The sequence below is a fragment of the Colossoma macropomum genome, unplaced genomic scaffold (assembly GCF_904425465.1).
Source record: "Colossoma macropomum unplaced genomic scaffold, Colossoma_macropomum, whole genome shotgun sequence".
Lineage (NCBI taxonomy): Eukaryota > Metazoa > Chordata > Actinopteri > Characiformes > Serrasalmidae > Colossoma > Colossoma macropomum.
Genome location: NW_023494800.1, coordinates 30,899,783 through 30,922,837, shown reverse-complemented (window position 1 = coordinate 30,922,837; position 23,055 = coordinate 30,899,783). Strand labels below are relative to the sequence as shown.

The window sequence follows — 23,055 nt, the reverse complement described above, 5'->3', positions numbered from 1 at the left end:
ATGTAGTACAGTATGGTTGCTAAGCAACCATGTACCACTGAATGAGGAGAAGAACGTTTGGTCACCCATCACTGTAAACTGCAGACATTTCATGATTTTCATGATGAACTTTTTTCGTATAACAGTGACCATATGTAACAAAGCACTGTTTAATGCAAATACTTTCAAATTATACATACTTTTTGGTCACCAAATTACCACCGCGAGTCTTCCGCCAGTCATGAGTCTTCCGCCATGACACCACTTTTCTCACACTGGGGTTGAATCTCAAATGGCTCTCTGCTCCCTACATAGTACACTACATAGGAATTTAAATACTGACTCCTGCAGCCCAACAATGCAAAATATTGCTAAAAATAGTCATTTGGGATTCATCCACATTCATACTCGACAGGCAGTCACTATTTAACTGCAGAAGCTAGAATTTCTAAACGTAAATGTTACACAGTATAGAGCCGTTTGGGATTCAGCCTGGGTTTGATGCTACTTCTGACTGAAACACGGACATTTAAAGCGTGTAAGACATTCAGGTGACGTTCTTTAGACCATTCTATGGCTGTTTTTTGGTGAATCCTATTGTAAGTACTTTATTTCAAGCCTGTGATATTAATTTTGGAATAGTTCAGCATGTTTGCTGTCTTTTAGCCTGTTTGCTAGTTGACCAGCCCAGTTATAGTTAAGAAAATTTTTAAGAAAGTTTTCAGACCCTCAGTTTAAACAAAAATGGGTTCTTACTTCATCAGTACACTCAGTGGTCCATACGAGCAGCATTAGAGTCAAAGATTATTCTATTAACGGCAGAAGGGTTTTTCATGCCGTGGCGCAGTAATACAGAGTTCAGTTGTTGTGAGGCGGTCACAGCCATGGTATATCATGGATTTTACAATGGCTTCGAACACGGCTCAGCCAATCAGATTTTAGGACCGTAGCTATCCGTTTTATAATAATAATTTTTCCTTCTCCTGTAAAGTAACCATTTTAGAGATATAAGATTTTGCTCAAACAGCACAGATTTGTATTTTCATTGCTAATACAGCCACATCAAAACTCTAAATATACTTTCTAAATATACATACTCTGAACTAACACCAACATGGGAACTCTGGCCTGATATCTAGGCCTGTGCTGCTAATACAAATGTCTCAATTTTGCAAACGTCCCCAACACTGAAGTGGATGCAGAACCAAACAGAGGCGCTTGAGACGAAGCTTAACCTTCGTCAAATAAAAGAACATAATAATAGCACGGTTTGGTAAAAGTTGTGCTTGCAGTATCTTATCATTTTAAATTTGGCCACAAAACAATTAACCTACTAAGAAATAACAGAATTGTGAATGTCACCTGACCAAGGCTTGATGCATTTTTGTCCATTTTTGTCCATTTCACCTGATGTTGAATTGTACGAGACCAGATACATAGCAGTGCTTTTCCCGAGACTCAAAGAATCTTTGCCTGATGTCTGAAAAACTGACATTGTGGTCTTATGATGTTCGAACACATACACCATAACATAGGCTGCTTTTTGTACAGGTGCGATGGCAGACAATGTACAATCCCCAACCCAACCCAGCCCTGATCCCTCTGAGCGTGCTCAACCAGCACAGATCAAGAGCTGCATTTTTAGAACAATCTCACCTATGCTACATATGATAAATGTGGTAGTAATTAATCACTCAACATGTTTAAAAGTGCTGGTGTGGTTTGCTATGGTTTGTTTGAAATAAATCAATAAGTGAACAAAGGCTTGATCTCTGATATTCAATATTTTTCAGGTACATATCTTAATGCCGATGCTGATATAAACGCATTTATAAAATGTAGAAACTGGATACATCATAGAGAAATAATATTTTAATTCCGTAGGGTTATAAATACAGTAAAATAAAAAATGCAGACGTTTTGGCACAATAACCCAGCATCGCAAATGTGTAGTCTGACACAAAAATCAAATCAAAACAAAAATTATCTAAAAATATTGATACTGATAACAATATAATCCTGATATCATCTGGCATGCAAACTCTTACATACATACTCCTGATGTTTTTTTATGTTTTTGACTCTTTTTTTTTAATTACAGTTTTTTAGTGCATTTAACATTGACTCACAGTACAATTGACCAATCTGATTTATAACTTTAAATGCTGCAGTAAATCATTTTATAATAATTTTAGTAAACCATTTTATAATGTTCTGGGTGTGCCATAATTTCAGATTTTAAATCACTATAACGTGCAAAGTTTCTGTGAAAAATGTATTTCCTACATGTCATCCACAGCAATTGATCAGAAGTGTACTAGCCATGCATCACACATATTCTACTTTGTTACTTCTGCAGACACTTAGACTGCTGATTAACTTTTATAGCATACTTACAACAGTGGTGTAAACAGAACACAAAAAAATATGGCCCTAAGAAAGGATCAGAAGTGGACTGGGCTTAATTTCACTGATACTTGATCCATTATCATATGTCTGGATCGAATACCAACCTGATCTTTTGGATCAGACCAGTTCATTTTAGTGTTTAAACACTAATATATCCACTACAACTGCAATAAATATGAAATTACCAGCAGCACTTATTACTAGGGCTGCAACAAACGACTAATCTGATGGTCGAATAATCTATCGATTACTGAAACGAATAATCGATTATTCGGATTATGAATCACTACATTACCAAATAACTTTTATGTAGCTATTAGGTTTCAAATTTAGCTGGAGGTTGTTTTATGCATTTGCTAACTAACAATGAAGACAATAAAGATGAATAACATTCAAAAATGTATGGTATTAATGAGCTTTCCTGATAATACAAAAGATAAAAAAAAATAACAAAACTAAATTATATTTCCTTTAATCAAGTAAATAAAAAATCAATCTAAATTTAAATGTTAAATTTAAACTGCAGTCTGTGCTCTGCTGTCTGTCTACACTCTGTTAAATTCTACAATCATAGGTCTTTACTGAAACAGAGGTAAGTCAGTATCTCTCCGTACTCCAGTGAGAGCCCTGATCTCCTCTAAAAGCGAATACTGCAGAGGAGACACATATTACAAATTGCACCTGAGTGCAATTATTTGAGCTGGTTACTTTCTACAGTTTTTAGCTTTCACAATTTCATATTTATGTCATAACAAAAAGACTGTGAATTAGGTGTGTTATCATGTGGTTTGAGGCAAATTGATAGTAAACAACAAAACTTCTAACTAGTGACTTGGTGCTATAACATCTTTTAGAGGGCAGCGGTGAGCAATGTTTGTTTATTCAAACTCAGCTGGGAAGCAACAGAGCTAATTAGCCAATTTGCCCTATAGACTTGTACTTTAACAGTTGCAAATAAGTAACAAAATACTGTTTATCACAATTATTCACGTGGCACTTAATCATCAGTTAAAAATGTATGACAGGCCTGGAATGATTAACATTGGGTTATATTCCGCAGTACATAATTAAAATAATCAACTATCATATTATTGTTATTATCTTATAAGTTCCAAAAACTGCCTGATTCAAAACTGCAAACTCCCCAGTTTGAAAATACGAAACCTTCAGCTTTTAGGATGAATAATCCAGTTGGAAAGTAGAGCCAGCTAATATTCTCCAGGATATAGTCTACGTTTTGTTCGAATTAGGTTCTAATTAGGATTGGCACTTTCAAGAACCTCTTGTTTCCTCGTTCCTTCATGCAGGCCATCAAGACTTTTTCAAAGCACTCATCCAGGAATGACCCCAAAGACATCTTGAATACAGGATGAAATAATCTCCAGGAAAAAGTTGAGGATATAAAAAGAACCAGTGCTGTGTGCCATGGAAAGTCATGAGGGCAGGGGCTGTGCCACACTCGTTACCATTTCTCCACTAAGTGGGTGCCAGACCAAATACGCTCAGGCAAATAAGAATCCCAGTGTTACCATGGCAATGAAGGAAAATGTTATGCAATCCTAGTTCATCTGTTGCTCCTCAATCCTTTATTACATCTCTCATCAAATGAATACAGACAGCACTGGAATACAGTTAAGAGGTTTCACATGGATGCTTAGAAGGTAATAAAGAAAGTGTTCTGTAGAAATGTTGACTGGTTGGAACTTAGCTGGAATATTTGTATGAAATTCATCTTAATACGTTTTTTTCTCAGTTACTGGGCCTACAGCTAATTATAAATTTATTAGAGAATTAGCCAGTAAGCCACTATGTCAGTCTCGTGTTCAAAACAGAGAGCCGAGTTTCAGCTTTCACCTTAGCATGATAAAAACAAAAGCAGGGGTGTGATGAGCAGCTTTGAAAAACCATTAAAAGGCTATACTGAGATTTTTTCACTAACTGTACTGGACAACTTCCACTAAAGCAAAGTAAAACAGTACAACATGTACAGGAAAATGCAAATCATGCAAGGTCTGCATGATTTTACTTGTTCCAGTGTGTCTGGAGGGCAAACCCAGCAGACCTGCGAGGTAGAGTTTCCATTTAAAAAAAGAGCCTGTGAATTTGTAACAGTAAAAAATAATACGTATAAGTAACACGTAAAAAGTTTGTCTAAGGAGCCAAGTATTTTTAGTGAACTGGATAACGTTAAAAACGTGTTTCAAGCTTTGCGAGATGTGCCAACAGACCTCTAAAGTCATGTTGTAGACAGCATCATGCTTAAAGTGGGAACCCAGGGCCAGAGCTGGTTTTCTGTATGCGACAAACAAATGCTGAATTGCCACTGTTACGCTGTGATATGTTCTGCCATGTGACGGCATGAAAAGTAAGTCTACTATTAAACATATACATTATTACAAAACAACAACAGCTACTCAAACTGTAGCCTAGTACAGCCAAAGTCTCTTAACTACCACAGTTGACAATGCTGGCTGGTTTGTGTGAGGTACTTGAGGTTGCCGGTCTAATGATGTCAGTCCAGCAGTGGAGGCCAATCAACTCTTGACTTTTGATTAAACAGGCCAGGGCAGAAAAAGAGAAAAGAAAATCAAAGATTCTTAAAATCTGTCTTTTCACGTTGTGAATATTTAGGGCTGCAAAAGCTTCAGGCCACACTGGGCTAAAATAAGCATATGCTAAGACATTCAAGCGCTTGTGGTCAATAGGGATTTATTTGAGATACATGAAATGCCTGGTGTAAATGGCTCCAATTCTCGCTGTATGATCGGATCACTGGAGACGAGGGATTCAACCTGTGCCGAATTCTTTTGACTGAAAAACCACTGTTCCAGTGATTATTCGTTAACCAACAAGCATAAAATCACAGACCTCTGAAAACATCCACACTGCATTTTATATAAACAAGCCTTTAGGCTTTAATGAAGGAAAAAAACACAGCCTAACGTAACAGATATGACAGTAATATAATGCAATCTACTCACATTTTCAACACATTATTAGCCCAAGTTAACAGACATATATGGCCTGGCTGGAGTTTGCATAGTTTAAACAAGACATATGCATAGTTTAAACAACAATCAACAAACATTTGGTAGCTTGTAGCTTTTAATCACTGTCATAGGACTAAATACAGTGGCTAACCATTAGCTAACAAACACATTTGCAGACTATAATAGGCTCTCTTAAAGGCTACACTCAACAGAAGTAAAATGACATTTAAAAAAAAAGTCGTAGCCTACGTTAGTATTGTGTCATGTAGCTAAATATCCTAGTTGCGACAGTGCCGTGAACTACGTTCAGGCTGGTTTAATCTCTGCTAAATTCCTTTATTAACGTCTCTGGCACTACATGTTAAAGTTCAGTGAAGTTGTGAGCTGAAGTCGACTCCAGAAAACCCGGAGTTGTGCATCACTAAGTTGTTCTACCTGCACAAGCTGCACCCTACCGAATACAATTCGAAATGATCTTCAAGTTAAATGAAAAACTTGCCTATTTAAATATCACTCATGTATCAGAATTTAAAGGAACTTTTTAACCAAAGGCACTGGTCAAACATTTATGTACGTCTGTAGATAACGTTTGTACATTTGTAACATTTGTCGGTTAGCAGTTAGTTAATCATTAACATCCCTACTCGGGACGGTTGTTAATAAAAGGTGTGAACAGGGCCTGAGATGCAGTACAAAGGGTGAGATACTGTACTTTTTAAAGTTGCCGCTGGGCCAGAGGGAGTTGAGAGAGTAGCTCCATTGTCCAAGCATGCCAAATTATTAATGCACCTTCCGTGGAAGCAGATCCACTGTATCCAGTGAAACATCAGATTTATGCCTTTCAAAACTGTAAGCCTTGAAACTCCAGGTTGCTCAGATGCGACTTATTACCTCAATACAGAATCTGTCAATGGATTTCATTGGTGTACAACATTGGAAGACTGTGTCCTTTGAATATATTTTGAGGACAACTGTCTGTCTGTAAAACATCTCACAGTATAACACATCTTGCATGACACAACTAAAACAAAGACAAAAGAGCTTTTCAAGTTGGTCAGAGGTCTGAATATTAAAAAAGCCCAAATTTGGGCAACTGAACAAACCCATTTCGAAGGCACTTAAACATTCTTTGGAGAACAGAAATAGAAAATGCTTGGATTAAGACATAACTCTAGACTTGATGGACAAAGAAGATACTTCGCAGAGCAACATCTCAGTCTTAAAAGACTTCACTAGTAGGCAAAGCTTTGTGAGGCCACCCAAGAAAAGACAGGAACATTTAGAGAAAGCTCACTGAAACTGAACGTGATGCTCAAATATGTGTTCATATGTCAATAGTATGAGGACATTATGCATAACACAACAGCACTGCCAGTTTTTAAACAACTCGGAGTCACTACTGGACTGAGAATAAGCCAACAACCAACAAATCCAGCCAACAGCATCCTGTGGCCAGAAGCTGACCACTGATGAAGGACAAGAGGATGACTAACACAAACTGTGCAGCAACAGATGAGCTATCATCTCTAACTTTATATCTAGGTAGGTGTGTCTAATAGAGTTAGTGGACACAGTGTTTTAAAACTCCAGCAGCACTGCTGTGTCTGATCCACTCGCATCACCATGTCAGCGTCACTGCAGCGTTGAGAATAATACAGCACCCAAATAAAAGCTGCTCTGTGGTGGTCCTGTGGGGGTTCTGATCACTGATTAATGGGGTGAAGTGTGACTAATAAATTATGCAGAGTAATTGTAGAACTATAAAGTACACCTATATGTTAAGTGGAGCTGTTAATATGGACCACGAGTGCAGATTCATAGAAGTATAAATTAAAAGGTGTAAAGTGGCCAGTAAGTGCATAACTGTTATATATATATATTTTAGCATAGATATTAAAATTCTAGGTGCTACTAATGTTAAGAGGCCAGAAGAGTGGAATACAAAACAGCAATAAAAACTTAAGGATAAAGTCCCTAAATCCCCAAACACTATCGCTCCACAGTAAACTGCAATTACAGAAGTGTAACAGAGAACCCATCTGTTCAACATTAGGGTCATGTCAGGTGTGGCAGCTATTCCAGTAAAAAAAAAAAAAGTATAAGATTGCACTGCATCACTGCAGCAAAGGTGGGAATCTGCTAGATCTGAGGGAAAACAAATCCCACACCAGGCAATTAAAGTCAAGGAACTTTTCCTACAACTGCAAATAGTGATGACTATTAGCTGTATTACTAACTTAAAGGCTAACAGGGTCAACAGGTCTGCACAGTTCAGTTGTTAAGATGAAAACAAAGTCATTCAGAGTAGCTTGATGTGAAATGCTGTTCTAGAGAAACTAGACGTCAGAATTGTTTACAGTGGTGGTGATAGGAACCAGACGTCTATAGAGTTTACAGCTTCTAAAAGCTCCCTTACATAAAGCTATTATAGGAAATGGTTACACATAGTCTGCCTAATGCCTGAGACATGACGCTTTATGATAATTTGGCACGCGCAGGGTATTGTAAAGCAAAACAGTACCCAGAGAAAATGTATTTTACACAGTTACCATGATTTTAACATTATTAACGTATACAAATACATACAATGCATGTAAAACCTCAGAAAACACATGGAGTAACCTAAATAAGACGAGTATATGCGTTATAAATATTGTGCTTCCAGTCACCACCACTGTAAAGAAATCTGACTTTGTAGGTTACGTTTCACCACAGTGCACCATTCTAAATGATTTTGTTTGCTTCTCAACCACTAAAATAAGCAGGAATTTTGACAAGTCGGTGGAATTCCCCTTTGACATGTCCCATTCTAACATTCTAGCGAGTCAGGGAAAGCTTGCAAAGCTTACAGTTAGCAAGTCTGAAAGGCAAAGCTATCAACACGAGCGGCAGTGGTGATTGGCACGGACTGACATTTGAGGAGATAGAAGATTATTACTCTGCACTGCCGCCAAAGTGATGGAAGTTTCAAAGACATAATGTTGATTCTTATCTTCTCAAGATGTGAACGGTCGGATGAATCACTGGAAAATGAACCGTCTGACGAAAGTAACTAACGTTAAATGACTGAACGTTAATCGTGTTTGAATTAACGTTAGCGTTAGCTGCGTTCATGTTGATCTGATATCACAGCTCCTTCATAACCAAGTTAAAAAGAGAGATTTATCCTTATAGTTTCGGCTCGACTACAAAGTATGAAGCTGCATTTGTACGCGTGTTGTAAGATAATGTTGAATAATCTCAGTTTCCCTGCTTGCTGACGTTAGTAGATACGTTTAAATGTTTAGCAGAAGTCGCAGAGTTAGCAATCTTCAGATGCACGAGTAGTTCTCCAGGTAAGCTGGAGTTATCAGGTAAATTAGCTTGCAGCTGTATTACAAACTGTTCTTACCTCTGCTGTGCGTTGTGAAGGAGGCTTTTTCAGTGCTTGCTTGAATAATAAATCCATGGAAAATATTTAATACGACAGTGGAGGTCAGAAAAAAAATCCTTACTAAGTTCCTAGTCCTCAGTCTCCCACCGCTCCTGACTCCTCTCCGCCTCCGCCGGCTGCATTGATTTTTCTGAGCTAACGTTAGCTAATCAGCGCTTTAGCTTACCAGCTAAAACAAAGTGTCCTTACTGCCGCCTTGCACAAAAAGTCGCTATGGCGACCGTCCAGTAAAAGTTATTCGGGGCCAAATGAAACTAATTCCTCACTCGCCATCTTATTTTCGCGAAAAAACACAATTTAGACATGTCACTTTCTTCGTCGCTAAAACTTTAGCTTAAAAACTTGGCTAGCTCCGTCTCCACCTCAGGGGCTGGACTGCAGTGAAAGCTAACCTAAGTTAGCCAGCTGTCGGCTGCTGGTTTGGGTTTGCGCACAGCTCCTGCGGAACGCCCATCACTTACTTTTCCCTAAAAAGTACATTCGGCCTAGACTCTGGACGTTTTTGCTTAAAACAGCAGTCTGGTCTACATTAAATCTACGTGGAAACCCATCCCGCCAGATTGACGAGAGAAAAGAAGTCGCGCCTACTTTTTTTTCCCCAGTCTTTCTCCGTTTTTGGCAGCAGTGTGTGAAAAAATTACTTAGTATCTCGGAATAATGACGTTTTCATGAAATCTTGACTTGCCATGTGGAAATAGCGACTTAGTATACCCAAGTAATCACTTATTTTTTTATTAAAAAGTAATCACCCCCCCCCCAAATATGTTAAAATTTAATTTGACTTTAATCTTGAGATGAGTCAAAATTGAGAAAATGTCACCGTTTCGACATTAGTACTTCAAAATTTTACAAGCTATGTCGAAACGGTGACATTTTCCCAAAATCTTGATTTATCTCAAGGTTAGGGTAAAATTAAATTTCACATATTTGGGGAAAAAAAGATCAGTCAACCAGCAGGTCAAATTTTGAAGTACTAAGTCCATTTTCAAGATACTATCTCAAGAAAATGAGTCATTATTCCAACATAAAACAATGTCAAGATATGCCAAAATACTTCTGCCATAAACAGAAAAGGAAAAAAGAGCCACGGGTAAGTTTTTGTCCTCTATCTGGCAGGAATACGCTTCCACAACATCTTGTAAAATGCAAAGAGAAGAACGTTCAAGCAGCTCACTCAAAACAGGACATCTCGGAAAGCACACAAACGCACAGCATTCACGTTGTCCTAAAGGTGGCTTTACAATGCCTGAAAAGAGTACCATCAAACCACACATGTAAATGTATAACATTGACATTTATTGCACAATATTCCCATAAAATTGGGAAAGAATAAAAGGGAGAAAGTCACAATGAAAGATATGTACAAATACACAGAGAAAAAAAAAAACCTAAGCAATATATACAATTTACATGAACCAACACATGCTGTACTAAATAATTTAACTGTGATCACGTATAAAGAAATAATTAGATATAAATACAACTGAGAAGACGATGCGTAAGGGTTTTCTAACAAAATGAAACAAGTTGCATGTTTTCCTGCAGAAGCCTAGCATTTCATTCGCTATTTTAACCAGCAAAATAAACTCTGCAAAGCCTCTGTTCTTTTCATGCCACATGTCCATTAAGACTCAGATGCACGGCATTACCCCAAGACAAGAAAAAAAAACAAAAAATTCATACACAACAGGCCTATTCAACGTGATTAAAAAGGAGTAAAAAAGTTTGTTCGATACCTTTGTTAATTTCTAGAATTCTTTTGTGGGGTTCTTTTGGCTGTTCGAGCACAGCATGATTGAAAAACTTCTATTTTTCATTCCTCCTCATGCATTTATGCATTTGAGCAGTAAACACAGTATGGTAGCCTTTAAGCTGTAGAGTTCCTTGCGCGTATTTTCAGCATTTTCAGTTTTGAACTCATGTTGCGGTACGAATGTCCCTTTTAGCACAGCACAGCACAGCATTTTGTTTTCCTGATCTTGGCCTCCTGAACAAAAAACAAAGTCAGCTTTCCCTTTAAATATTTCTCTTAGCCAGGTAATCTATGCAAATCACCCACAATTATTTGTTTGAGGTAGCGCTGTGCCAATGGGACAGTGATAGCAAAGACATTAAAGAGAGCAAAACGGTCAACAGTTTCTCCCCGACTTTCATTGTCTGCCATTCGATTTCAGCGAGACAACTGGATTAGTATGGTGTAAACAGATAGAAAAATTACTAGAAAATTATTGGCGTGAGCATTTTGATATTGTAAGGGACATTCATTAAAGAAAATACAACTGATCATATCAGTAATCCACATGAAAAAGCCTTGGCTTCCTACAGGTGGTGCACCGATGTGAATTTCGACCTTATCTCCCCCTATAAAAGTCACCTGCATTTGGGGTTCCTTGTTCTTGCAGAAGGAAAGGGCTAAAACAAAAAGATCTGTATATAAAAATACAGTTAAAGTCCACTTTTACAAGTGTTTTTTAAAAAATGAAGTCACATATTCCCCAGTTCAGTGAGTTCCTGGGTAATCTGATACTGCCTCCCAAACTTCAGAACAGAAACAGCAAGCTCTGGTGCCACCTTGTGGTAGAGAGTCTATCCTGCAGCCTGTCATTCCTGTAGGCAGTTGCTAAGGACTAGCTCCGGCTGTGAACCCCAAAGGGTTTCTGATGCTTCAAGGTGCTCCAGCCATGGATAGTCCACGCCTTTTAAGCATGGACTCTATGGTCCCTGCAGGTGGAGAAGTGAAAATGTGTCCGTATCACTTCTAACGTCACCTAAAGCAAGATCTGGGCCACGTACGGCGAATGCGTGCTTGCAATGGCAGCCAACAGTGGCAGGTCACTGGATTCGATCCTGTAGACATAGAAAACAAAGAGATTAGAATCTGATGGAAATTAACCAGAGACAGCAAAACCTACAAAATCACTGCACTGGTATATATGCTTTATTTATGTAGTACCGTTATAAAAGTTCTGCTCCAAATGCTTCACAGTGTTTGTAAATAATATAGTGAAACAGTATAAATGATGATTAATGGCAAAAAGAATATAAAATTAAAAAGAAAAAATTTTATGAAAGTAAAAAATGAAGAGAGGTCTGAATTGAAAATTATAATTGATGGTTGTGGAACTTGCTTTTCTTTCAATTTTCTAAAATAGTTTTACTTCATTTATACAGTGAGAGTGAGTGTCTTGCTGGTGTGCTGGCACACAAGAAAAATGACAGTTACGTTTAGCCATAGTAAGATCTCAGTTTTTACAGATTTAGCACACTAAAACCTTTTTTTTTGTTTACATTGAGAATGTGGGAAAAAGACACAAGGAACAAAAGTAACGGCAATGTTAGCCAATGCGACTCAAAGATGCAGACGCCCCATCAAGCTAAGAAAATTTTTATAAAGTTCAGTGAGGTGTTCCACCAACTTGCAGGATCTTTGAGGTCTCTTTCAGTGAAACTTATGAAAAATCCACTAGGCTTTTGTGCCCCCAGCATCTCCATTTTTATCATTTTTCAATGTTTGCATAATTTTAAAATATCTATTGTCCTTTACATTGTGTGTAAATATCATTATGAATGGACCAAAAAGAAATGGTCCATAGTTATTTGGAACAAAAGCCTGGATACACTGACTTACATTAAAAGTATGTAATTTTTTCCCTTTCTCCTGTAAAAGTTACCATTTTTGAGATACAAGCTTTTGTTCCAACAGCAGTGATATTTAACTGCAAAATAGCCATGGTTTTGAATAAGAGAGGAAAAAAGTATATTTATTGATAATTTAGTACAGATTTATACATTTTTCGTCCAGCCTCAGACGTTATTGTTAGTACAAAAAAGCTCATACATGTACTGCATTGTGCAGTGATCCCAGAGTACCCCTAGTCCTGCACATTCTGGTATTTTAGTATACATGTCAAAGAAGAAGATGAAAAAGAATGTGTTCTCACCCTAGAACCATGCCCAACTCTTTGACATGCACCCTGGTCTGTCCTTTCAGGTATTCAGCAAGCATTTTACTCTTGAAGTACAGCTCCTGGAGCCGGTCCTCCAGATGCATTATGCACTGAGAGCAAAGAGAGAGAGCGCAAGATAATTGTTATGCACACGCTGCACCTAATGAGTCATTCACAAGACACTGAAGAACGAAAAGAAAAGACTTCACACTGAGCCCTTGAAAGTGTGAAGTGAGCTGATGTGATAAGCTGTAACAGAATTACGTGTCAGAAGTAGAAGAGTCATTTAAATCAAGGTGAATTTGTCCTTAACATGGTCTTGTCTTTTAGGGAGGGATATCAAAAGGGGCAAGTTTTAATTAGCATGACATCAACCAAAAGATAAAAGAAACGTCGGAAAGAGAGATGCACTCACAAAATTAGGGGAAAGGTTGAGACGGTACAGCTGGTAGGTGGACTGCAGCAGGTTGGACACAAGATTGGACACAAGCACTTCTTTGCCCAGCTTGTTTTCAGTGGCTCGTCTCTGACTGCTAGCCACCTGCACCGTCCACCTGTCTGTGTCTGCGATAATGCAGACGGCCTCAGCGATAGGCTCATCCAACACAGGATGCTGTAAGTCAAGGAGAAAGGGGAAAGTTCTGAGTTTAATGAGACTTTTAGAAACAAGGTACTGCATTTATGTGAGAGGGGCAGTCATTGTCATGCTGCCAATTTAGATAAAAAAAAATAAAAAGAGCTTAAATATAAATGAATTATTGTGGTTTTAAAAAAAGGTTAGGATTTTTTTTTACCTGAACAGCATGAGACAAGTCAGACACAAGACTCTGCCTCAGCTTGTCTTCATTGGGTATTCCATGCAGAACAAAGTCAGGGACATAAGTGGGACAGTATCCTCCAAACAAGGATCTCCCAAAGTTGGCAATACTTGGTTTGGAATAATTTTCCACTAGCTTAGCCCTGAAAAAGAAAAAAAAAAATCCCATAGTTATTTAAGCTGTACCATATGACTTGGATTCATGACTTTGGTTTAAATTGTGACTGTCATTAAAAACATAACTCAAATGTTACACAAAATTTCCTGACATATTTCAGCAATACCTGCGTACACAGAACAGTTCCAACTATCAGATCATGTTAGCATTGGTGTTGAAAAATGCTAAATGACATAATATTACAAAAAAATCTGTTTCATTTAGAATTCCTAAGGTTAAATGTTTGGGGGAGAAAAGACATTCACAAGAAGAAAAAGCAGTCTTGACAGTAGGCAGTTTCTTGTTATGTAATCTGCAAGAAAATAAGTATCGTAACCCTTTTCATTAACTTACCCAGGGAAGGGCACTTCCAGCTCATCTTGCCAGTCAGCTTGCTCCTCACCGAAGAACTGTCCGTCTTGCTCTTGCCGGGGAAGCTCCTGCCCTGCGTCCTCACTTTCACTGTCTCCCAGGGCACTGTCTGAGCTCTCATTTCGTGGAATCTCCCAATCGTTCAATGGGGCTACCTTCTTTTGGTCCCCCACCTCTCTTTGGGATGGTACGCTCAGCGAAATCCCAATGCCTTTGTCCTGCTCTGCAGAACAGCAGGTCGTACAGCAGCCTATGGTGGTGTTGCTTGTGCTACACTTACAACGGTCCCCCTCCCTCTGCTCACAAACCTGTTCATGTGTCCCAAGCAGTGAGCCCATCCGAGACCCTTGTGGATCTTGGCGGAGTTTGTCCACATTGCTTGTTGCCATCTCAGACAGCATGTGGGAGACATCATCAATAGTCCTTGTCTCCACTGGGTTATCATCACTAAAATACTCATCAAACAAGTCCATACATTCCTCTTGGGCCCCAGAGCTAACGTGAGGAATATCGCTAGCAACGCGTACCAAATGTTTGGCTTCCTTGCTCTCGTTGGTCTTGATTTGGTCCGCCGACAGAGGCTTAGGCAACAGGCCTTTGGCTTTGTCCTGCTGAACACTGTTATGTTGCTGTTGCTGTTCCTCTTTGAAGTGCATTCTGTGCTTATTAAACTCCTCCATCACCTTCCCTTGTCTGCTCTCCATGTCAGATTCAGGGGACATAGAGTCACCGATGAGGAAGGTGACTTTGGCAGCAGGCTCCTCTCCCTCATCCAACAGATAAGAGGTGGGTGCCAGGCTCTTGTCAGGTGGTTTCTTCTCCAGTGGGATCCCTGATGACCGAAACACCTTTATAGACAAGCCACTAACATCGCTATCAGGCTCGCACTTCTCGGACTGTCCTTGTATGTCCAGCAGGGGGCCACTCTCCCTAGGAGAGGTGGAACCCACCTTCACCATAGTCTCCAGCCGTGCTTCCGGGCGCAGGCTGCTCACCTCTCGGCATGTCATACCATCGCTGTGATCCTCCGCCTTGATAACTGGTATAACATGCAGTAGTTGCTGCTCAGGCAGCTGATCTTCTGGAGCTCCAAGGCCCATTTCAGTGTCTGTGTAAGTGCTGCTCTGCAGACTGTTGCTCTCTGAGGGGTAGCAGTCCCCCGCCTCAGCGCCCTGGGACAGGTAGTCGTGGTTGGGCTTGTGCACAGTGACCAATACGTAGTCCGATTCCTCCACCTCACCACGGCGTAGAGAAGTGGTGATGAGTGAGCCAGGCATGACTATGGCTTCATCTTCAGCGCTCTCCAAGAGGTGGGTCTCCAGCAGCTCAGAGCAACGGATGAAGTAAGTGAGTATGTAGAGGAGTCGCTGCACCAGTTCTTGCCGCCGGCCCACCACCACTGTGCGTGACAGACGCACAGGGGAACCAATTGCGCCATACAGGTCACCTTTGGTAAGAAACACACATAATTTTAGGTGTAATCACAATCAGAATTGCATCTAAATATAAGGCATTCAAACACAACTGTGAAACTACAGACAAGACCATAGGATAAAGCACAGTATTTGTGTTAAACCTCCATCAATACTATGCTTAAAGAGATGGCAGTAAAATTTGTAAAGTGTTAGTGTTAATTATTTTGTTCCAACCTGCCACTAGATGGCGTGAGAATTATGGCTTAGAACAGTTCATTCATTTATTTACCGAGCTGAGCCCAAAGAGGGTTGTAGGGATGAGTCTTGGCCAACATGTCCACACTCTGAGAGGAATGCTTCTCCAGGAAGATCTTAATGGGTGGCTGTCCATTGGGCATGACTGTAGGCACCCAGGCCAGATGGTTAGTGAGGACCGCTGTGAGAAGAGCTGGAAGAAACCTGAAGATGACCCACAGGCAAGATAATTAATGAGAGTGGCATTCTTTCAAAGCACTGCTGCCTCATGACCCCACATAAAACGTCGACCTCCATTCCAATCTTTTGTTTCTGTGAACATTATAAATCATACTCTACACAGAATTGGTTTACAAGATAAATGTAAGCTGCTAATCTTCTAAAATATGTAGAACTAACAGCATCACAAGCATTGCAGGTCTTAGGACAGCTACTCAACTGGTTCTTTGAGGCTTGTTCCATGAGCGAGGCAAGTTCACGCATGAAGTGGCCACAGAGCTGGTTCTTCTCGGTGGCACTGGACATCATGGTGAGCCAGACAGGCTCGGTCACGCGGGGCATGGTGTACAGGTTGCAGATGGTCGTCCTGAGTGCACAGACAGACACAAACAGCAGAGCCTTTGTAAGCAGCTGAAACAAAGAGGGCCACAGTTCTGCAGGACTGCCCCCAGCTGGGGAAGACCTTCAGGGCATACTGAGCGTCTGGAAATTCCATGCAGCCTCTGAGGCTGGGCATCTAGCCAGAGAATAACACTGTAAACTGAACTAATGGCAAGGAATCAAGAAAAATGGCCACTCTCTAAAGAGATTTGAACACTTGCCTTTGGAGGAAAAATCTGATGAGTGTTTTATACCAATAATTAAAGCTCAAATGTTAAATGTACACTTCTACAATGTTGCCAGAAAAGCAATGGCATGCATAATCACGTTTTTCATGCTCAGGAGTTGTTAAGCTCATGTAAACTGGGATAAGGTGGCCATTATACAAGAACAGGCTAAAACTGGCCCACAGAAAGGAAGTGGCCACAGAGCTGGTTCTTTTTAAAGATGGGCCATGATGATTAGCAGGAGGGAAAAAAAGGTGATCTTCACTCTAAATGCTTAAGCATACAGTTGTCCACATGAGGAACTACTGAAAAAAAAAGAAACAAAAAAAAATGATCCCCTTTCCATAACTTACTACAGTTCTCAGTACTCAAGTTAGTTTGCAGTGGCCTATAAAAAGCTCTGGTCTCTTTCTGTTTCTGGACAGGACAGATTCGGCCTGGCTAGCAGCCAAGTCCTTCAGCAGTGCATGATCAAATGAATGTTAAGGAGCAATGTGACAAGAGTTAGATAACTGATTTATTGAGTGCGTTCTGCACAATGTATATGTAAACAAGGCATAAAATACAGAAGAAAGTGTATAAAACACAGTTAACTTGACAGTTAAATTGCAGTAAATGAGCAATCCGCAACTCTAATGATAAAGGCTGATTGGGTAACATCTGTAGCACATCTGCAGGTGTGTGCATGTGCAAGAACCCAGTGGTTACTCACTGACAGGTGTTTGGTAAACTCCAGGTACAACTGTACTTTTCCATTTCACTCTACAAACCACCTCCCTCCCCGCTCTTCCCAGACCTGAGTGCGAACACGAAGCCTGCGGGCGAACGTTGAGCCGGGCAAGAGGTGAGAGGTTAAAAATATTTGTTTGTCCGTTCCTTCTGATGGCCTCTTGCATATTATTTACTATTCTGGTCCGGTCCAACACTGTCTGAGGGAGATTAGGTTGCTGTGGCAGTGGGGTCGGGTGGCTGTGGCAGCAGGCCAAGAGAGGCATATGACTGCAGATTTGAGAGGCCTAACGGGCAGCGAGGTGGGGGAGTTGCAATAGCACCCTAGCCTGCACAAATGCTCTAGCCTCTGTTTGGGTAGGGAATTTCCGTTTTATTGAGCTGAGTGGGGTTAGCATTCGACTGGTGTGAGGTTTTGAGCATTACTCAGGGTTGGTCCAAAGGAAACACTTGCAGGTACAATACATATTTAATTAAACACGATCCCTCCCCCAGCCCCCATCTCATTTTGCCATGTTGTTCTGGGTCTTGCAGCTATGCTAAAGTTGAAAGGTCAGACACCTCAGCGTATGTAAGGAACGATTCCAAAGCTTATTTGACCACGTCATAACAGTTTTTATACCTTTATCATTAACCAGGTGAAAGGTTACTCAGGCTTGACGATGTAGTCCAGCATGTAACTATACTTATCTAGAATAACAGCTCTTCTCCTTTAATAAAATGTCCTGGATCAGCACTGGGTTACATAGTGGGATGTTTCTATTCCGGAGTTTGGCTTGGCAATTCACACTAGTATAGGGGAATTGTGCCCTCTGATCACTGTCCAGCTCACATCACATGAGTGGCTTAAGTGTTCATTAAAACTTTGGAAGGGCTATTGAACAAGAGGGGGGGCTAACAAGGGCTAACAACAAAAACACCTTGTGATCAGCCCCCCTCAACATATCAACCAAACCCAGACTGCATTCCCAAACAACAAGTACATGCAGGGAACTGTTCCTATGCCAAAAGTCAGCGCATGCACTGACTTCTTTGCCTTATGTCAAGAAACTCTCTCCATATATGAGCTCTGCACCAAATCCTGAGCTGTAAATTCACCTGAATTCATTGAGGCCGTCCACTATGCGACTGTGAGCCAAGACCCTCTGACTGACATCAGCTGACCGTCGGCTCATCTTCATTGCCTTAAAAGACAAAAATAAAACAAAATACACTGAGCATGTGTCAGAGAAAGCCACTGATAGCTCAGGGCTTTAGCATAAGTTTAAAAAACACTAGAAATCTTTAACCAATAAATGTCTAGAAACATTTAAGCCTGTAGCCTGATTTAATTGCAGCCTAAAGTGTCAGTGTAACTACCTCTAATGTAATTATCTCAGGCTCATGTTTAGATAGACAGCTCTATACTGTCAGGAACCACACAAATAAAAGACACCCCATGACTCAAACCTGGCTTACCTGCTCAATGGCACTTTTGAGTTTGTTCATGTGGCTCTCAAAGAGAGGAAAATGTGAGAAGAAAAAGTCCTGGAACTTGCTGTTCTCTTCTTCATTGGATGACAGAAGGAAGATGACGCCAATGGCTATCTTCTTCTTCCTCGCTACACCAAGACTTGGCCCACCATTCTCATCAGACATGTTAAAACTCTCTTCCACAGACCTGTACAACACAGAGACACAAAACCACATTAAAGTCTCTGCACAGTCTGTCTTTCATGAAATTACAGCCTGTGCTCGGTCAATTCACTTGGGTCTTCATGTTTATCAATTTCCAGCTGCTCCATGGAGCTCCCAGGGGGTTTCCTCACATGTTTGCAAGAGTCTATTTCAAGGGCCCTTTACAGTGCTTAAAAACAAAAGGGATATATCTGTTCTCCTCAGTGCAATTTCCATTCCAGCTGACTAATCACTGGGCAGGCAGAGAACCTTTATTCCAGCTGCAGTTTTATTATCTGTTCAAGTATCAACAATTATTTCTTAAACTCTGCAGTTAACTGAATTCTTTATGAAGGATGAGAAAATACTAGGCAGAAGTTTGGTAGATATTTAGCAATTTGGGGGTGGGGGGTAATGTAACTGTGTTTTATTCCACATTGAAAATAAATCCGCTCATTTTCATGTTAACGTTATGCATAAACATTTGTTTTTACTGCCAGTCTTTGTTTAAAAACTGGAAATGGAAATAAGTAAATGTAAATATGTTTGATGTCATGTTTTTGGCTATATATCTTCCCGTTAGATAGGAGAGTGTTTGTTTAAGCAATGTGAGGATTATTTCACATGACCATTTTAAGTGAAATGCTTCAACTAAAAGTAGTTTATATTAAAGCTTAGCAGCTTTTAAAGACCAAAGAAAAAAAAAATCGTTTTTTTTCCCCCTTTTATATTAGAAAAGGGCTAATACTGTTATATTTTTTCTTTTCTAATATCAAATCATGCCATCTATGTTTAGCAAGCAAGGTAATCAGCACAACTGATAACGTGCCAACAAGCTGAATGTTACTGTTTGGTTTCCTGGCAACAAAACAGAAGCAACTTCCTCTCCAAGAGGAAGAAAAGCACTGTGTTCGTCCCTCAAGCTACAGTCATGGTGAAGGATACATTACGTGGACATAGCTTTGTGTGAGCAAAAGCAGACACACAATGTGTGTCTTGGAGTACAGATTGTACATGAAATTCATACCATCGGGGAAAGACTCCGTTCTCCAAGCTTGTGGTCTGGCTGCGTAACCAGCGCCGCTGATAGCTACTGGCACAACTACTGGTGAGGGAAGAGCCCGGAGATGGGAACGGTGTGATCAGCAGACTGCTCAGAGATGCTGTGGAGGGAGGGAGGGAGGACAAGGAAGGAGCAAGTCAGAGAGTTCACTCATTGAGAACAGCGGAAATTCTCATAGCTCACGTCCGCCCTGCATGAGTTCAACTGCCCACAGAACGGCTGACTGCACACCTCAGATATTTAAGACGCAACACTCACACCACACACACAGGCTTTTATTGAGGCTCACTCAGCTCTGACAGCAGGCATGTTCCTTTCAGTTCAAGATTACTGTGCTAACCTAAAGACACAATCTGTTAGTATACTTGCCCCACAAATATATTACAATCCTAGATCTGTTTCATTACCATCAATGGACCACACTTTTATGCAGGGTGTAGTTAGTATTATGTACAAAAGATTATTCTAATAAACTCCCACTTTCGTTTCTCATTGGCCATTTAATTCTTTTCTAAAGATTCAAGTCAATAAATTAAACAACGGAATGGACGATAAACAAGATCAGAACCATGGGCCTAGCGATGCTAGGATCTTCTGCTCAATAAAGGAGACCCTAGTGCAATGAGATGAGTGTCAACAGCGGAATGAATCCAGAATTAGTCCCCATCATTTAGTAGTATCAATGGGCAGTTTGGGGAATTGCTATATATATATAATCGCCTGCATGTGATCCTGCATAGCATTCCCCAGAAAGCAAGATTCCAGGCATGCTCTCCATGCCAGTGCCTAGCTTTCCATTGCACAAGCTTTTCCAAGTCCCAAATGTTTTTTTTTTTGTTTTTTTTTTTAAACTTTATAGCAGGGATGGAAATCTGAAGGCTGAAGTCCAGCCCAACACTGTTTGCTTTTTCCTGTTCTAAGGCCCTGTTCACATAAGGAACATCATCAAAAGTGGACACCTCGTGTCTACACGTCTCGTCTTTAATACGTCTCCAGTGATCAATCAAGATCAGTTTTTTGTCTGCTAAAAAAATGCGTCGCACATTTACTATTTCAGTCTCTCGCTTTGTTTGTTGTCAGACAAAAATGAGCTGCAAATCCTAGTTCCTACTTTACTTAACAGTAAAGGCTGTTAAACATTACAATTACCTAGAAAACAGTTGTCAATTGCAACATTTTATCTACGCCAACAGGAAAATTTCAACGTTAGTCTTTAACCATCATCAAATCTGGACTCTATTTACCAGTCCAAGATTTTGCAACACAGCTCATTTAACTATAGGTGATTACAAAAACTAAGAGAAACTGGATCCAAGGTTTGGATTTGAAGACTTCTGTGAAGACTGGTCTATTACTGGTTTGTCCGTCTTTAGTTGTATTTGCACCTAACAATTCCAGTATTTAATTCATAGTCACACAAGGTCAATTTACCATAACTAGCAGAAAATTAGAAAATGTTTCACTTCCACTTTAATATTATTCTAACTGCAATTTATACTATATATTAGCAGCAGGCTGAGCCCAAAGGGTTCTTGATTTTCATTTCGGTCAAATAACAACCCACACTTGCACACACCTGATCGAGCAATCCCGCTGTCTCTCTCGTCGTACAGTCCTCGGCCAGGCATGTCCATGGGGTTACTGTGGCCTGCAAAAAGGGAAAGAGTGGAGAAGGACTCTTTAAGTGACGGCAGCAGTGCTTTTAAGAACAACAGCAAAGTGCGTTAGCACCCACCACCACTGCACCTCTATGTAGAGTCAATCCACCCTCACTGATACAGTACAGTGCTTCACCAAGGTGCAGCCTACCATACTCAGTGGACATGATGCAACGGTGATGTGTGAATGATGCACAGCGTTTGTGTATCTTCTTAGTGTATAGTGCACAAAGCCCAAGTTAAGGTAGATGTGTAGGTCAAAAATGTTAATAATGTGAAGAAACAGTGATCAGGAGGTGTAGTTCTCTTTTAAATGACCCATGCTTTCATAGCAACTGCTGCCAAAAATCTAATCTAAACCTTGAGAGAAAATGTATTGCTCAACTTAATTTACAGTGTTATTCATTTTAAAAGATATTTAGTGTGTGTGTGAAAGGTCACTGTTGGCACTGGAAGAAAAAAGCTAATAAGAGGAGATAGTTATTTTGAAAACACTGAACTCCTGACAGAACGTTCTGATGACCACCGCAGTAAATTAAAGCGTTCTTCAAGGGTTCTTTAGTAAAGAAAATGACTATATAAAATCATGAACACTCAAAAGAACTCTGCATGATTAAAGGGTTCTTTGCATCATCAAAGGGCTCTTCAGACTGACGGAGAATGTGCTATAGATGGTTCTATAGAGAACCTTTTTGAATAGGGTACTATATAGCACCAAAAAGGGTTCCACTATTGTTATAAGCCAGAGAACACTTTTTTGGTACTATACAGAACCCTTTTGGCTGAGAATGTACGCTGTGGGGCTCCCCAGTGGTGCAACAGTCTAAGCTGACATAACGGAATTGATTATTAGAGTTCTCCAAGTGTGTTGAGCTGTCCAAAGACATCACACATGGCTTAAAGCAACACAGCGTTGCGTCTTTTTTTTAGCCATAACTTTGGAGACAAGAAAAATGTCAGGATGTCAGGAAACTTTCTGTTTAGCCCATCAAAGGTTTACTGTAATCGTAAAAAGCTCAGTCACACAAAAAAAACAAATGTGAATGTGACCTTTCACCCACATATAAAAATAACTTAAAATGACTAAAATTGAGAGTGCTGCAATTACACATTACGTTCAGTGGGATTTTTTCTAATGTTCTGTAAAGCTTGCGGTCGCTAGATAAGAAATACAATTGTGTGCAGAGCACATATAGACCAATTCTGTCAGTGTACAAGCTCCAAATAAAGCCTACGAGCCTAAGCAAGGCTTAATGCAACTGACTGAACAGAAACAGAGCCGAATTCACTGATCTATGGTGGATTAGAAATGCGACCACCCTGTTGGTGAGGGAGGCAATAACGTATT

At 40.0% G+C, this 23,055-nt stretch overlaps 2 protein-coding genes across 5 annotated transcripts in view; both read right to left on the bottom strand.

Annotated features, from left to right (window-relative positions):
• LOC118819951 (rap guanine nucleotide exchange factor 6-like) overlaps window positions 1-9,584 on the bottom strand; it is a 118,959-nt gene extending 109,375 nt beyond the window's left edge. The window contains 1 exon segment of the mRNA XM_036587984.1: window positions 8,770-9,584. Coding sequence (XP_036443877.1) covers window positions 8,770-8,826 — 57 coding nt within the window. The 5' untranslated portion in view covers window positions 8,827-9,584.
• A 1,499-nt stretch (window positions 9,585-11,083) lies between these two features.
• Window positions 11,084-23,055, bottom strand: part of fnip1 (folliculin interacting protein 1) — a 33,020-nt gene continuing 21,048 nt past the window's right edge. For all 4 annotated transcript variants that reach the window (XM_036587985.1, XM_036587987.1, XM_036587989.1 and 1 more), the window contains 11 exons: window positions 21,626-21,697; window positions 20,014-20,149; window positions 18,789-18,990; window positions 18,429-18,514; window positions 16,214-16,360; window positions 15,809-15,978; window positions 14,087-15,551; window positions 13,553-13,718; window positions 13,174-13,371; window positions 12,753-12,868; window positions 11,084-11,658 (listed from right to left, as the gene is read on the bottom strand). In XM_036587985.1, the coding sequence (XP_036443878.1) occupies window positions 11,580-11,658; window positions 12,753-12,868; window positions 13,174-13,371; window positions 13,553-13,718; window positions 14,087-15,551; window positions 15,809-15,978; window positions 16,214-16,360; window positions 18,429-18,514; window positions 18,789-18,990; window positions 20,014-20,149; window positions 21,626-21,697 (2,837 nt within the window). In that variant the 3' untranslated portion in view covers window positions 11,084-11,579. The remainder of the gene's footprint in view (window positions 11,659-12,752; window positions 12,869-13,173; window positions 13,372-13,552; window positions 13,719-14,086; window positions 15,552-15,808; window positions 15,979-16,213; window positions 16,361-18,428; window positions 18,515-18,788; window positions 18,991-20,013; window positions 20,150-21,625; window positions 21,698-23,055) is intronic.